General features: G+C 41.6%; 2 protein-coding genes across 2 annotated transcripts; both read left to right on the top strand.

The window, feature by feature from the left end:
* Positions 1–5,095: 5,095 nt before the first annotated feature.
* On the top strand, positions 5,096–11,815 carry LOC137916242 (septin-5-like). The gene is made up of 12 exons (XM_068759321.1): positions 5,096–5,207; positions 5,293–5,384; positions 6,968–7,058; positions 7,192–7,278; positions 7,981–8,104; positions 8,211–8,345; positions 8,525–8,642; positions 8,741–8,842; positions 9,495–9,591; positions 9,675–9,810; positions 9,890–9,992; positions 10,799–11,815. Coding segments are annotated over exons 1-12 (1,149 nt in total). The 5' UTR covers positions 5,096–5,206; the 3' UTR covers positions 10,862–11,815.
* A 1,653-nt stretch (positions 11,816–13,468) lies between these two features.
* Positions 13,469–14,083, top strand: LOC137916244 (platelet glycoprotein Ib beta chain-like). The gene has a single exon (XM_068759322.1). The coding sequence runs from the start codon at positions 13,469–13,471 to the stop codon at positions 14,081–14,083; it is 615 nt and encodes a 204-aa protein (XP_068615423.1).
* The last annotated feature ends 764 nt before the right edge of the window (positions 14,084–14,847 follow it).

Consider the following 14,847-nt stretch of genomic DNA (forward strand, 5'->3'; position numbering starts at 1 on the left):
CCAGCATCCGGTACAAGAGTCGAATCCCGGTTAAAACAGGTGAGTGTGGTTTCGGGATTCGATTCACGGCCTGCCGCGGACTGGGAATCAATTGCAATGATCGCTTCTCATTTCTGCCCCTTTGACGCTCCGCATCCTGCACCTGCGCCGCCGCCTCATCCGTCCGATGATGGGCGCCAGAGGACAGCGCGGAGGTGAGGAGGGGGGGCACTAGGCTGCTTTTATTTAATTGTATTCGGGAATGTATTTCTTCTGGGATATTTATTTACTGGAATATAGCGGCGAGCTGAAAACGCCCAGCCTTCAGCAGCTCGGGCACTATTTTACATTTCCGATGTGCGCGTTTGCGTTTGGCCGTTTTGCGCGCACGACGCTCCAAAGGGCAGCGTGTCCGTCACGGGTTTCATTTTTAGACGCGTAATGTGGGGCAGCGCGGCTGAGACGGTCCTCGGCATCCTCCTGGTTCATCCTCTCTTCCGAGACGCGCCGCGGAGTCACCGGCGATTATCGTCCAGTCCGACCGAACGGAGCCACCGGAAGCTCAGCGCGCCGCATGACGATGACCTGATTCCAGCCGCTGCTGTTGGGCTCCTTCAACGAAACCCTGCAGAAACACGGCGGTGACATGAGCCAGCTGGGCCCCCTCCTCCTCCTCCTCCTCCTCCTCTCAGCATGTGACAGCAGAGCGCATGCGCACCTGCAGTGCGTTTGTCGATGGCAGAAACGCAAAAGCTCCTATCTGCAAAATGATCCAGAAAAAGTAGTGGAAAACGTTCTCTGTGCACTTTGCAAGGCATCGATACCGAGTCGGTATTGTTTACACATGATACAGGAATAAAGTCTAAGATCAGTATCCATAAGTATCCATAATAAGTAATAATAATATATAAGTATCCATAAAACACGGCATTCTGCAAGAAAACAACACGTTTCTTTACTTTCCTCAAAAGAGAGGATTCTGCAGATGGGAGGTTTTGCGTTTTGGCCATCGATATGTTTAATTGAAGCCGACATAAGACCCCAGTTTTTCCACAATATGTGCAGACTAACGTTCTTAGGCCGCTATCTGCGGGATGATGCTCATGATCAATCTGCAGCGGAACTAAGATTAGGCTAACGTTATTTATCATATTTACATTGCATCATGCTGAGCCTCAAACAGACCTAATGTTATATGTTCATTTGGGTAAAGTTTGTATTTCATAATGCTGCAGCCTCAAAGGGAGCGAGAGGCCCGCTTACTTTAAGTACAGCCCATCATCAAGCTTTTACGGGGCTTCAGCAACGGTCGAGTGGAAAACAATTTCGATGTTTTCAACTTAGACTCATCAAAAATGAATCCACGACTAAATGAAAGAGTTTAAACCTCAGAACAAACAAGCAGTGTCCTTCAAGCACTGCTTGCTGGGTGTTTGAGTAGAAGGGGATCATTTGCGATGCAGGAAGAAGATTATTTGTTTGGTTTTTAAGTTATAGCTGAGCCGAAAGTTTATCTCAGGCCACTGGATTAGAGGCATGGAGAGATGTGAACTGTTTGCACAGTGATGCCAAAAATAAACTGCTTGCAGCAGCTTTGATCCCTTGTATGTCACCATGACACCACAGAATTATATATGATCATATGTAGCCTCTGTTATGTCATCACCATTACTGATGTGTCAAGGCTAAGCAGCATTTTGCTGCTGTTGTTGATCAATAAACTAATTATAAGGCGAATGTTAAAAGAAGTAGTAAAGAATGGAGTGAAGATTAAATTGATGTTAACCTCTGAAACATTAATGGTCGATGTACAAGTAACCAAAAATGGAGAAGACATTCAGCCCTCCACCTGTACTACGTACTCAAAGGAAATAGTGGCTAAGGTGGAAATTAAGATCCTCCTGAAGACATCAGCTCCTGCTCCTCTTCCTCTTCACGTTGTAGAATTTATATTCACGTTCATCCAACATGAAGTCCGTTCATACTCCTCTGCCGTCGTCCATCATATTCACGCCTTGCTGGTATAATCTGGTCGGGTGCCAGATAGATGTGCCTTCTCATGGAAATTAATAGTCTGACCCAATCCGGTTTAGCTATAATTATTGTGCACGCATGGCATCACCACCACGTCATTGCCATCCCTTTGATATTACGTTGCCAGGCAACAGTCTTTATTCTATCTGTTTTTATAAGTTCTCTTATGCGAAGGAGTGGACGACGCCATCGAACCTACCCAGAATCCTTTGTGGTGATTATTCTGTGTGTGGGTGTCTGTTCACTGAACGTTTGTTCTTAACATTTTAAAATAATGGAGTGTGGGGGGGGGGAATCCCAATCCTTTTATTATTTAGTAATATTCTTCCTACATTCCCATCGAAGATACTCCTTTGATCACTACGGATACTCTGCATCCATTATCTTGGATCAACGTTTTAAGCAGTGGGCTGAACGTTGCCGTTCCTGCGGATACGACACCGTTGTATTTTACTGGTCGGTCGGAGAGTCTCCCTCCGGCCTTTTCTCCGTGTCTGCGTTGTGGTTTCTCCTCACTGTAGCACCAGGAAATTATGGGTGCGCTGTAGAAATTGATTTTTTTATTCATTTATTTGTGTGTTTGTGTTCGCAGTTGTTGTTTTTTCATATCCTTTCAGTATAGTTGGCTCTAGGGGCCTTTAGAAATAGTTTTTTTTATTACTGAGAGAAAGACTGAGTGTTGTCTGCTGACTGAGAGACTGATGTCTGGATCTCTCCTTCTGTGGACTCATTCAACAAAATGACATCAGACTTAGATGAGGCAATTGCCGTCTTGTCTACAAGATCATGGATGAATGGATGTAGGGAATAATATCTTACTTTTCAGAGATACTTTTAATCAGTTTGAATGACTCTGAAAACATAATTTACAGATTTAAAAAAACAGGAAAAAAAAATACACATAAACCAATTTTCCTGGTTGGTGTATAAAGATACCAAGAACAATTTAGAACCTTTTGATGATGTTCCAGATCACCATGTGGACGGTGTAAATCCAATTAGGAGGGGAACGAGCTGCTTGGCAGAGGTCTGCGCTCTCTAGTTTTTCATGATATCGACAAAATGCTCTCGCAATGTTGACAAAAGTGATTTATAATCGAACGTTGTCCCTGTAATCTACTCGGACTATACCTCTTCTTAGATCATTATAGCGAACTAAAAGTCATGTTGCTAAACGTCCTGTGGAACAGCGAAGATTCACACAGACAAACAAACAAATGCAGGTAAAAGCTGCAACAAGATGTAACAATCAGTGTCTGGAGGGAGGGGGTGAATTCAAAAGTGCGTACAAGATACCACTTTGTGAGATTATTATATACAATCCAGACTTTTCAAGTATAATAGAAAAGTGAATTGGAGAGGTTAGTGAGACTGTATTGACAGAGAGGGACAGCTGGAGATAGACTTCAGATGGGGTTTATTTAGGGACTATTGCAGTACCAGTTGAAGACATCTGCTCTTTTCTTCCATTCAAACTGCCCCCCCCATCCCCCAGCCTGCCCAACGATGATAAACATTTCTCCTTTAGAGAAACCACCAGACTCAGGGCATAATTTTATATGGGTTGGGCCCTCTGCCGCCCCCCTGTGGTGTGGAGTAGGACTGTAGCAGGATTGTGGGGTGTGTCTACTTTTGGAAAGAAAAAGAAAAAAGTATTTTTTTTTTCAAACAAGTTTAAGATCTGCTGCCCGCAACAAACACACACACACACACACACTCACACACACACCACTGTCACATCTGGAAGCAATCATCCACAGCCTCCTCAAACACAGACAGACATGTTTATTTGCCCTTGTGAGGAGAGCTGGAGGAGATGATTGATGCAACTCATGTGTCTTTATGCTAAATATGAAACTTGTAATCTTAGCCTATGAAGTTTGAAAAACCCCTTCGGCATCAAAAACTATGCTCACAATGAAGACATATCTGCGTAAAATCGCACCTATATGAACTTTACATGCACCACGATGTGGAACTGTTTCCATCAATAGACAAATAAAGTAAATCAATGTCCAATGTAGAGATGCACTCCAAAGTGGCTGCTGTTTTATCTTACATGTATTGCAAGGTACTTTTACATATAAATAATGCTGATGTGAAGAACAGCATTATCACATTTGAAGTTGTATAGTCATTAAAAGCTCAGCTATGACTATTTTATTTAAGGATTAACACCGTCAGGTTGAGATTTTCAATCAAAAGGAACTTTTCAACTACAAATGATTAAATCCAGTATTTAAACATTAATCCAGTGCACACATGTTTTTCCATGCAGCTGTAAACATTTTTTATGTGGTCTGCTTGTCAAATGTTAGGACTTTATGACTAATTAACCGGTCCATGAAAGAGACGTTTAACCTCTAAACATATCAGCTGGTTTCATGTAAATAACTGAAGTGAAATGAGTATCCAATAAAGTTATGAAATACTTCGCTGCAGACATTTTTTGCTCTCTTCACATGCGTTTTGTTGTTACTACTTTTAGAAGGCGTTTGAATGCAGTGATTTGTTTTTTATTGCTGGACTAAATAAAGGAATATTTCTTGCACCATCGATTCTTCAGTGAAATCTCACTCCCTGGGATGCAGTCGTAGTCTGTGGATGATTCTGAACAGATCACACATGTTTGCTTAGCTTTTGGCTCGGCGTGTTTGTTTGCTTGTTATCTGATCATCTCACTCTACGGGCCTGGACTTGCAGTAGTTGCATTGTTATCTGTCGTTTGTTTCTGAACCCAGTCCAGCTTTCGTCACTGTCAAGTTCAAGCGAGTTCTTTTGTCTTTCACATCTTTCCACACTGAGGTCAACAAAACATCATCACTTTCGTTCTGTTCCCTCTCTTTCTGTCTCCGTACAGCGGTCTGAGCTGGGGGAGGGAATACTGGCTGAATGAATGAGTTCCTTTTAGAGACTTTGCTTCTTCCATCCCTTGCTTGTTTCCTCCCTCAAATTGCCACCTCTCTCCTACTCCCTCTCTTCAGTTTCCTCCGTCTCAGTAAGAATTCCTCCGTACCTGCCTGAACAGGGAGAGACAGATTGCTGCGGGGCAAAGGGAGGCGAGTACACAGGGAAAGGAGAAAGGGGATCTCGATAGGGAAAGCAGGAGGAACAAAAGGCCCGTATTTAAAGAGGACAAACAGGAAAGACGTGAGTTGGAGATAATTTGGGAAAGGACACAGAGCAGCAGACAAGTTGAGGCTCCAGGTTTGCTTTTTCCTTTTTCTTATTGGGCTGCTTTTCAACTTTCTGAGAGCTTTGGCTGTTTTGGTCCGTCAGTGTTGGAGCAGTTTGGGATGGATGCCATCATGCTGCAGGAAAAACTGGTGGAACGGCTGCTGTGCCCACGAGTGAGAGCAGCCAGGCAGAAGGTAAGAAGATGAGTATGTGGGAGGAAAGGGACCTTTATGAATGCATGCTAGCGAAGCTTCCTGTGGACTCTGATTATTTTTGCAGAGGTGGAACATCTGCTGTTCAGATGATTTCTCTTTTCTCAAAGCAATCTTCTGATTTCTTATTGATTCCTTGGAGATGTTTCCACAGATTCATCACTCCTGCTCACTGGCCAGTGCGTCGGCCACGTACTGTTTGCACCCACTGTGGGGTTGAATGCGTGAATGTGTGTTTTTATGAGCACGATCGTCACCCAGGGAGACTGTCGGAACTGTCTCTGACAACCTTTGACAGCATAGGAAGATACTGGCTGTGTGGTTGGCTCGGGTGTCTGCAGAGTCAAAAAAGAGCTTTTCAGGACCGTTGAAAGTTGCTTCTGTCGGTGTATGAATGCTCTCATAGGCTCCCAAGTGTGTATTTATATCTACACACTGCGACATGTGCTGTAGGGTTAAGATGACGTCCTGCCAAATGCGGCAGAGAAAGCCTGCAGGGCTTGGGGCCACGGGCTGACCCAGCCGGAGACCGGCATCGTCTGGTTCTCTTTGTGTTTTTCTGTGGGTTAAAGTGGAAAATCTGAGACGCTGGTTATTTTCAGCTGCTCATGGAGGAATGCTTGCTGCACACGTGTTTTTCCATGCAGCTGTAGATTTTCTGTTTCCGTGATGTGGTCTGTCTGTTGTGGTCGTTTTATAGCATCGGCAGCTGCCAGATCATTTCGTTTTCACATTAGAAACTCCGAACTCACATTTATTTGATATCTGCTGCTATTTATATACTACTGGTTTTTGGTGTGTTAACTGTATGACTCATCTGTTAACTCTTAAAGTCCCCTTTCAAAGCCATATACTGTCTGGCTTGTCTTTTGTAGTGGTTGACTAAGTACGAACATCCTTAACTTTGCTGAAAGTCGCAGTATGGCTGTGTAGAAGTACAAGTGAATGCAAACACTAGCATCAAAATATACTAATGTAAATACCAAAATAAAAGTACTTATTATGTGTGTGTGTGTATGTATATATATATTCGTAATTATTGACAACAGTTTCCATTAATCTCTCATTTTAATTGCTGTGTTTTCTGATTGCAGCTTATATTATGAATCTGTACTAGCCTCTACTTATAATTTATTTTATCAAACACATGTATTGAAATAAGAACTGTGATTTTTCCACACTGAAATGTTGAAAAAGTAAAGTAAGGAAAATGGAGTAATTAGAGTAAAGAAAGGGTTCCTGAAAACAGCACTTAAGTACCGGTTTCACACAGAAAAAATAGACGTAGTTACACACCGTCCACCGCCTGTCATCTCGGACCGGAAACCAAACATTTTGTCTTTGCTCTGGTGTTGCAACTAGAAAATGTTTTGAATCTTTAACCAATATAGCTACCAGTTGCTTCGATTGAGTCGTTGTTTCAACTCTTAAACCTTTCTCAGATAGAACTAATAATTAGTTGTGTTAGTTAATTGATTTCAGTTTCTTTCTCTAAAGAATGAACTATTGCTGAACGTCTTTTCTTCTTCCTCCTCCTCCTCTCCGTGTCCTTCTTTGTGTCTAAGGAGAAACAGTATGTGGGATTCGCAACTCTTCCCAACCAGGTCCACAGGAAGTCTGTGAAGAAAGGCTTCGATTTCACACTGATGGTTGCAGGTCAGTCTGTAGCTGGAGGTGAAACACGTTCGACCACACCTCACGAGATCTACTGCAGTTTGATCTGTCATCCCTGCAATTAACCTTATGTAAAGGTGTGTGTGTGTGTGTGTGTGTGTGTGTATGTGTGCAGGAGAGTCTGGCATGGGAAAATCCACCCTTGTCAACAGCCTGTTCCTCACAGACCTCTACAAAGACAGGAAGTTACTGAACGCTGAGGGTGAGTCGTCATTCCGTTTATTATCTCTGTGTATCAGCTGACGGTTGCACCTTGGTGTCAGGTGTGTTTTTGCAAACATGGTCCATCTCATCCAACCTTTTCACTGCCGAAATCTCTGCTCAATCTTTTTCTATTTGAAGGGCATTGTACTTTTATTCTTTCTTAAAAATGTCCATTTTTGAGTCAATAAAACACGTCAGATGTGTCACCCATATTTAATGTTCACTAAATGGTTCCTACATTAGAAAGTTATTACCTACACACAACTTACACCTGTCGAATTATAAGAATTCATATTCCTGTTAGCAGTAGCAAAACTGTGTTAGAGTTACAAATGTGAATTTTTTCCATAACAGAAGAGTATTTCTAATGTTTAAGTGTATTCGTGACTTGTTTCAAAAGTTTTGCATCTTTAATAAGAATCAAAACGAGCTTGTGTGTTGCAGATAAAGAGGTAAAGTGATAAAGTATGAAGAAATATTAGTGAGTTAAGTGTTATCATCTAATAACCGTATCCTCTTACATCCAATGCATTTGTAAAAGAGCTCTGAATTAAGTTGGATAATCAATCATGCCGCTATCAAACACAATCAAATACCTTCCTCCCTATCAGAAGTTATTTTGCATCATCCACGCCTTGTTCTAATTTATCCTTCCCCCTGCGGATTCAGTCATTTCCTTCGCCGTGTCGATGTTCCACAGAGCGCATCAACCAAACCGTGGAGATAATCAAACACACCGTCGACATTGAGGAGAAGGGAGTCAAGCTCAAGTTGACCATCGTGGACACGCCAGGGTTCGGAGACGCCGTCAACAACAATAAGTGGTGAGCAGGAAGACCCGTGGCTCTGATTCAGCCAGCCCCCCCCTCAGTTCACAGTGTGTTGATCAAGTTGAGTGTGTGTGTGTGTGTGTGTGTGTGTGTGTCCCAGCTGGAAGCCGATCACAGACTACATTGATCAGCAGTTTGAACAATACTTCAGGGATGAGAGTGGACTGAACAGAAAGAACATCCAGGACAACAGAGTCCACTGCTGCCTGTACTTTATCCCTCCATTTGGGCACGGGTAACAACACGCACCCACACACGCACACACACACACACACGCACACACACACACACATGCAGTTCAAAGTGCTCATTTGTGACAGCGACCTCGGGGGAAGGGAACAGCACCTCCACCTGTTTACTGGAGTTGACAGTCAACTTGAATTCCTTCGGCCTCCGTGCCGTGTCTTTCCACAGGCTGCGTCCTGTGGATGTTGAGTTCATGAAGGCTCTGCACGAAAAGGTGAACATAATCCCACTCATTGCTAAAGCTGACTGCCTCACGCCCAATGAGATAAAGAAGCTCAAAGACAGAGTGAGTCCTGCAGCTCCGTGGTGGACCCGCCGTTGCTGTGCATTGTTCTCTGTAACCGGTGTTCTGAGTTCTCTTTTCTTGTGCATGCGAACATCCAGATACGAGAAGAAATAGACAAGTTCGGCATCAAAGTTTATCAGTTCCCAGAATGCGACTCGGATGAAGATGAAGAGTTTAAGCAACTTGACAAAGAGCTGAAGGTGAGTCTATTGGTGACACTAAACTGTCTGTAGGTGTGAGTGTGAGTGTGTGTGTGTGTGTGTGTGTGTGTGGCCCTGCGAGGAACTGGCGGTTGGGAAAATGCATGAATGAGACATTTAAAAAGATCAACAGAACCAATGTCTCTGCATATACAAGCGAATAACTGTTCAGGCTGTAACAATAACAGACTATCCTGCGTCTGATTCAGAGATTCGTGTCAGTAGCATCAGTCTGATTCAGAGATTCGTGTCAGTAACATCAGTCTGATTCAGAGATTCGTGTCAGTAACATCAGTCTGATTCAGAGATTTGTGTCAGTAGCATCAGTCTGATTCAGAGATTTGTGTCAGTAGCATCAGTCTGATTCAGAGATTCGTGTCAGTAACATCAGTCTGATTCAGAGATTCGTGTCAGTAGCATCAGTCTGATTCAGAGATTCGTGTCAGTAACATCAGTCTGATTCAGAGATTCGTGTCAGTAACATCAGTCTGATTCAGAGATTCGTGTCAGTAGCATCAGTATTAAAAGCCTTTAATGAAGAGGAGACATTCAGTCCCTCTGAATGTTCAGTAACTGAACGTTGCTGGTTTGCTACTTCGAGCCCCGGTACGGTTCCTGGTTGTGTAAAAGGCTGTGTTGTGTCCGAGTCCAGGAGTGCACGCCGTTTGCTGTGATTGGCAGTAACACAGTGGTGGAGGCTCGAGGGCAGAGAGTGAGAGGGAGGCTCTATCCCTGGGGAATCGTTGAAGGTATTTTCATACATTCCAGTCTGACCAGTTTGAATTTTGCAAACTGGATGATTAAGTAGATTTTTACATTTTTCTTTCCTCAGTGGAGAATCAGTCGCATTGTGACTTTGTGAAATTGAGAAACATGCTGATCCGTTCGCACATGCACGATCTGAAAGACGTGACTTGTGATGTCCACTATGAAAACTACAGAGCGCAGTGCATCCAGGAAATGACCAGGTATGTGAAACATCAAAGCTCATATGGCTGGGATTACAGTGTTGTTTACCTCTCATCTTCTTCATCTTCTTCTTCTTAGTAAACTGGCACAGGACAACCGTATAGAGAGCCCCATCCCCATCCTGCCGCTCTCCACCCCAGATGTGGAAACTGAGAAACTAATCAAAATGAAAGATGAGGAGGTACAAACCAACTCTGATGCTGTTCCACCGACAGTTGAGGTTTTGATTTCTGTTAGAAGCCACATTCTGATTATCGTAGCTGATGCGTCATGCTTCCGTTTCTCTCATCAGACGTGAGATGATGATGATGATTATACTTTACTACAGATTACCTGTGCTTTGTTTATTTCCTTTTTATACAACTTTATTATCTATAACATCATTTGCTGTACATTTTACACGGCCACACTGGTTTTGCAGCTGCAAATATCTTACTATTCAGATTCTAATTTTTGAAAACATTGTACTGAAATCCGTATAACTCGACATTTGGTGATTATTAACATGAATATTTGCAATAAATCAAATCAAATATTCCTTCATGGACATTCTACTTAACTCATATTTAATAATGTGTAAAAGTAAAGCTTCCTGTCAAGAGCCATGAGATGAATCGATTATATTAGAATAAATATTATATCAAATATAAATTTAATTATTTAGATTAGATCAGATTAGATTAATCACAACATCAATTTCTGTAGATTATATGTACAATAAATAAATATAGTAATAGTAGTCACTGACCGTTGTGGAAAGAAAATAAAGCATCTTAGATATAAAGTTGCCTCTCCATTTTAGAGACATGCGTTAGCATACAAATTATTGATTTACCTGATTGTAATAATTTTGATTTAAAAAATGCTACAATAATGAATAGGAATCTGCAGTGAGTCATAAATGTTGACATCATGTTAAAAATACCATAACATCAAATGCAGGTGTTCAGATTTCCCACTGAACCGAACTTTGGTGTCTGTCTGCAGCTGAAGAGGATGCAGGAGATGCTGAATAAGATGCAGCAGCAGATGCACGACAAAGAACAGTGACGTCTCCCAGAGGAAAGCTGAGCAGCAGCGCGACCTGCTGTCCCTGAGCGTCGCTGACGTGGATATCATGGCTGTATTTCATCCTCAGTTTGGTGCTTTGTATACTTTGTCTGCAGAGGGTTCTTTTTTCTCTGAAATGTTATGTTTGCCCATTTTGAGCCCCTTTCTGTTTTTAACACTCTTAACATATATAATTAAGTAATTTAAAATATTACTCGGTGTGTCTAATTTATAAATACTTAACGTTTTGAATATTTCATCAGGGTATGACTATGAGTGCTACAAAATATTTTGTAAAGACATGTATCTTGTTGGTGACTTTTGAAATTTGAACGTGGACTTTGTTTTTATTGTAAGTTTGTGAGTTGATTTTTGTGTGTGTGTGTGTGTGTGTTTCATGAGATTTTCTCTGATAGTTCTGGAACATTGCCATGAATCCATCCTCATAATTTCCTTGTGACTTATGTTAAAAACCCTAAACTTGTGATATTGTCTTTTTATTTTCTTTTTTACATATAGCAAGTCAAAAATATCCTCTGCCAGCATTTTTGTATGTGCTGGCTGAGCTGAAAATGCACTTATTGCCAGTGGCTAACTGTGAATGGAGCGCCTTTGACATATTGAGGCGCTTGGTGTAGTTAAACGGTGCATGGACTAGCATGCTGCTGTTCAAATCTGATAAACGCTTCAGGCCTATTTTTACTTCAGTGTCCCATGCTTGTATAATTATGACCTACAGTATGCTCTATTGCTACCATGGGATGCTAAAAATAGATCCACAAAGAAGAGCGAATACTGCCTGTGCTTCTGTTTTCTCTCCTTGGATGTGTGTTGCTGCTTTCCGTCAGTCAGGTGTGTATCCAGTGTGTGAGTTAAGATTGTGTGTTTGTGTGAATGTGCAGACTGATGCTGTGGAACAGTAAACATTTTGCCTGAAGGCTGTGAGCTCAGCTGGACCCCATTTATAAAATGTGTGATGAATAAAATCCTGTTTCTCGTCAGTCTGTACTTTTCTTTTATTATTACAGGGTTGTAAAATAATATTCAGTGAGCAGAGCAAAACATCCTCTGTCAGTTCTGGACATCGGAGCTGGAGCTGCTGCAGGAATATAATCTGCTGCTTCACGTTTATCTCCTGCAGCCATTCTTCCTCTGCGATGCACACAACATGCGCTCCCTGTCAGTCAGAGGAGACGCAAGTAGACGTAACATTATTGGGGCTGATAGAAATATCAGCTTTTTCTGTTAAAGGACAAGTAAAATAAATTGACACAGTAAGAACACTTATGCTGAATGGAGAAGTGTAATCTTTGATATATTATTGTGTAACATCAACATAAAGATAGATTATAGTGGGGCTCATTTAAGTTATTTTAATCACCCTTGTGTAACTGGTTTTAACCAAAATCATGACATTTTCATCTCAACTCAGAAAAATAAATAAAAAGGTGCATAGTCAACATAACACACATTGTTGTTTACATTTTGCTTACTGCATAGCAACGATCAGTCTAATATTTACCTCTCAATTTTTTCAAAGTGGAAATGTATGTATGCAGAAAATGGAAAATCTCAATGTCACTAAAGGTTCTACAGAACTGGGCTTGAGCACAGTACTGGAGTGATCCGCTACTATTACACCCGACAAGCACATCAAGATGTCAGACTTAGTCTTTTCTGAATGTTTGAAATGTGCTTTATTTTACAGATCTGTAACTTGAATAGAAATAAATAAATTGGGGAGTATTTTGTAATTAGGTCATAACAATAGGTAAAGTAGGAAGACCTTAATATAAACTTAGGCAAGCAGCCTCATCATCACAAACTTTTATAGACATGCTGCTTGCATATTGAGCTGACCTACTGTAATCTGACTTAAACATTCTCTACATAACACCAGCAGTTAATGTGAATAAATGAAATATAGGAATATTAATTGAGCACATTTGTAATACCAAAACAATGTTTTAGAAATACTTGTTAGGTGTAGATGCTTCCTCTGTCCCATTGGAAGGCTGTACTTGTGTGTGTACTGTGTATGCGTGTTGATATTTGACAGCAGTCTTATCAGGGTGTGCCAGCTGACAGGAACACTCTGCCTCTCAGAGCGACTGCAAGAAACAAGCTCTCTCCTGAAGACACACAGCACTGAAGGTAAATAGCTCTCAAGTATTGTTTAAGTATATACTGAATACTTCTGGGGAAAAAAAGGTTTCACAAGATGATGAATACTGAAGTCTGCTTTGTGGTCAGTTACATACAAACAAAGACAAAGCAAAGAATAAAATGGCATCATGTCGTAATTTATCCGTCTCGAAATTGTTGTAGTTATTTAATTTATAGAGCTTCCTCAAATTGGAATAGTCGTGTATATAAAAGGCTACGTTTTTACAGTATATTCCTGAATTATCCCTTTTTAATGCTTTGGATCGATAATATTCTGTCAGGAGAAATAATGTGTTAGTTGTTTGCAGCTTAATTTGATTTGCCGAAATACATTTTTCAGCTGCAAAAAGTTACAAAGAGCTGCTGATGTTTCGATCCTTAAAATGAAACCAACTGCAACACGTGGTAGGAATAAACGCCCGTTTCCTTCTCTTAGCAACCATGAAGAGGCCTCTGCTCCTGTGTCTGCTCTTCTTGTTAAGAGGTTATAGGTCGTCCGCCTGCCCAAACCGCTGCGTCTGCCAAGGCAGTCAGGTGAATTGCAGCAGCAGGACCCTCACCTCCTCATCGCTGCCCACCAGTTTCCCTGCTGGGACCACTGAGCTCCTTCTCCATAAAAACCTGCTCACAATCCTCCCAAACGGCTTTCTAGATCATTTAGCCTCCCTCCGTTTTGTGTCCCTTCACGGTAACCCCTGGGTGTGTGACTGTGGTGTCCTTTACCTCCGCGCCTGGCTGATGCGTCAGCCTGCCAGCCTGAAGGCACACTTGGGCGTCAACTGCAGCTCGCCACCCAGCCTAAGAGGGAGACTGGTGGTGTATCTAACCGAACAGGAGATCCTGGACTCCTGCCACTACTGGTACTGTGATTTAGCCCTGACCTCGCAGGTCTGTCTGTTTGCATTTGTGGTGGTGCAGGCGGCTCTGCTGGGGGCCCTCCTTGTGTTTTTGAGGAGGTTTGAGAAGCTGTCCAAGGAAGCAAGGACAACCGCAGAGGACAGCCTGGTCGCCGGGGAAGGTCTGGGCGAGCACGAGTACATAGACAGCCGCATCTGAGACGGCGCTGTGATGTCGAGAAAAGAGATGTTCATCGTTTGCACAGTAGAGAATTGTATCTTACAGGCTTTTGTATTAAAGACTATAATTCCATAGACTTTTCTAATTGTTTATTCATTGATGAAATTAAATTTCAACTGTTCAGACATGGTATGTGGGGTTAAAATGCCAAGCCATAGTTAAAATATTAAGTCTGTTTTTTATTATTATTTTAAAAAGTTCAATATGGTTAAAAAAAAATTGAAATGGAAATTAATTTCTCATCATCTTTGTTCATGATGTTGAAATGCAAATGAAAATTTTAAGTAGGAATCGGTTATTTCTGAAATACTTAATCAACTGCTGATATGTAGCGTATGCTTTTCAAATTTTCCCATTTCTGTCAGATGTAGTAAGTTCTGTAAATTTTAGAAATAATTCAACTGGAAAAGAAATTCACTTTTAATAATGAATGACTTTGAAAAATAAATGTAATTTTAAAACGTCGCATTTGTTTTCTCAGATTTCTTTCAGGTGGGCAGATCACGTAACATTTAGACCTCTGACACCACGATTGACAAAACACATTTGGTCAGGTATCGTTCCGCTGCGTATTCTTTTGTGAAATAGAAATTGGGACAAATTGTAAAGATTTCTAATGGCCTGACTTGTAGGAAAGGTTTGCGTTCTACGTTCGCTCTTATGTTTTTACGAAAGAAACTGTCTTGTCAAAATATAAACCTTCTGGTGTGACGATAGGAACCGGAGAGTCAGCAAAGCTTCGA

Source organism: Brachionichthys hirsutus, unplaced genomic scaffold, assembly GCF_040956055.1.
Source record: "Brachionichthys hirsutus isolate HB-005 unplaced genomic scaffold, CSIRO-AGI_Bhir_v1 contig_1321, whole genome shotgun sequence".
Classification (NCBI taxonomy): domain Eukaryota; kingdom Metazoa; phylum Chordata; class Actinopteri; order Lophiiformes; family Brachionichthyidae; genus Brachionichthys; species Brachionichthys hirsutus.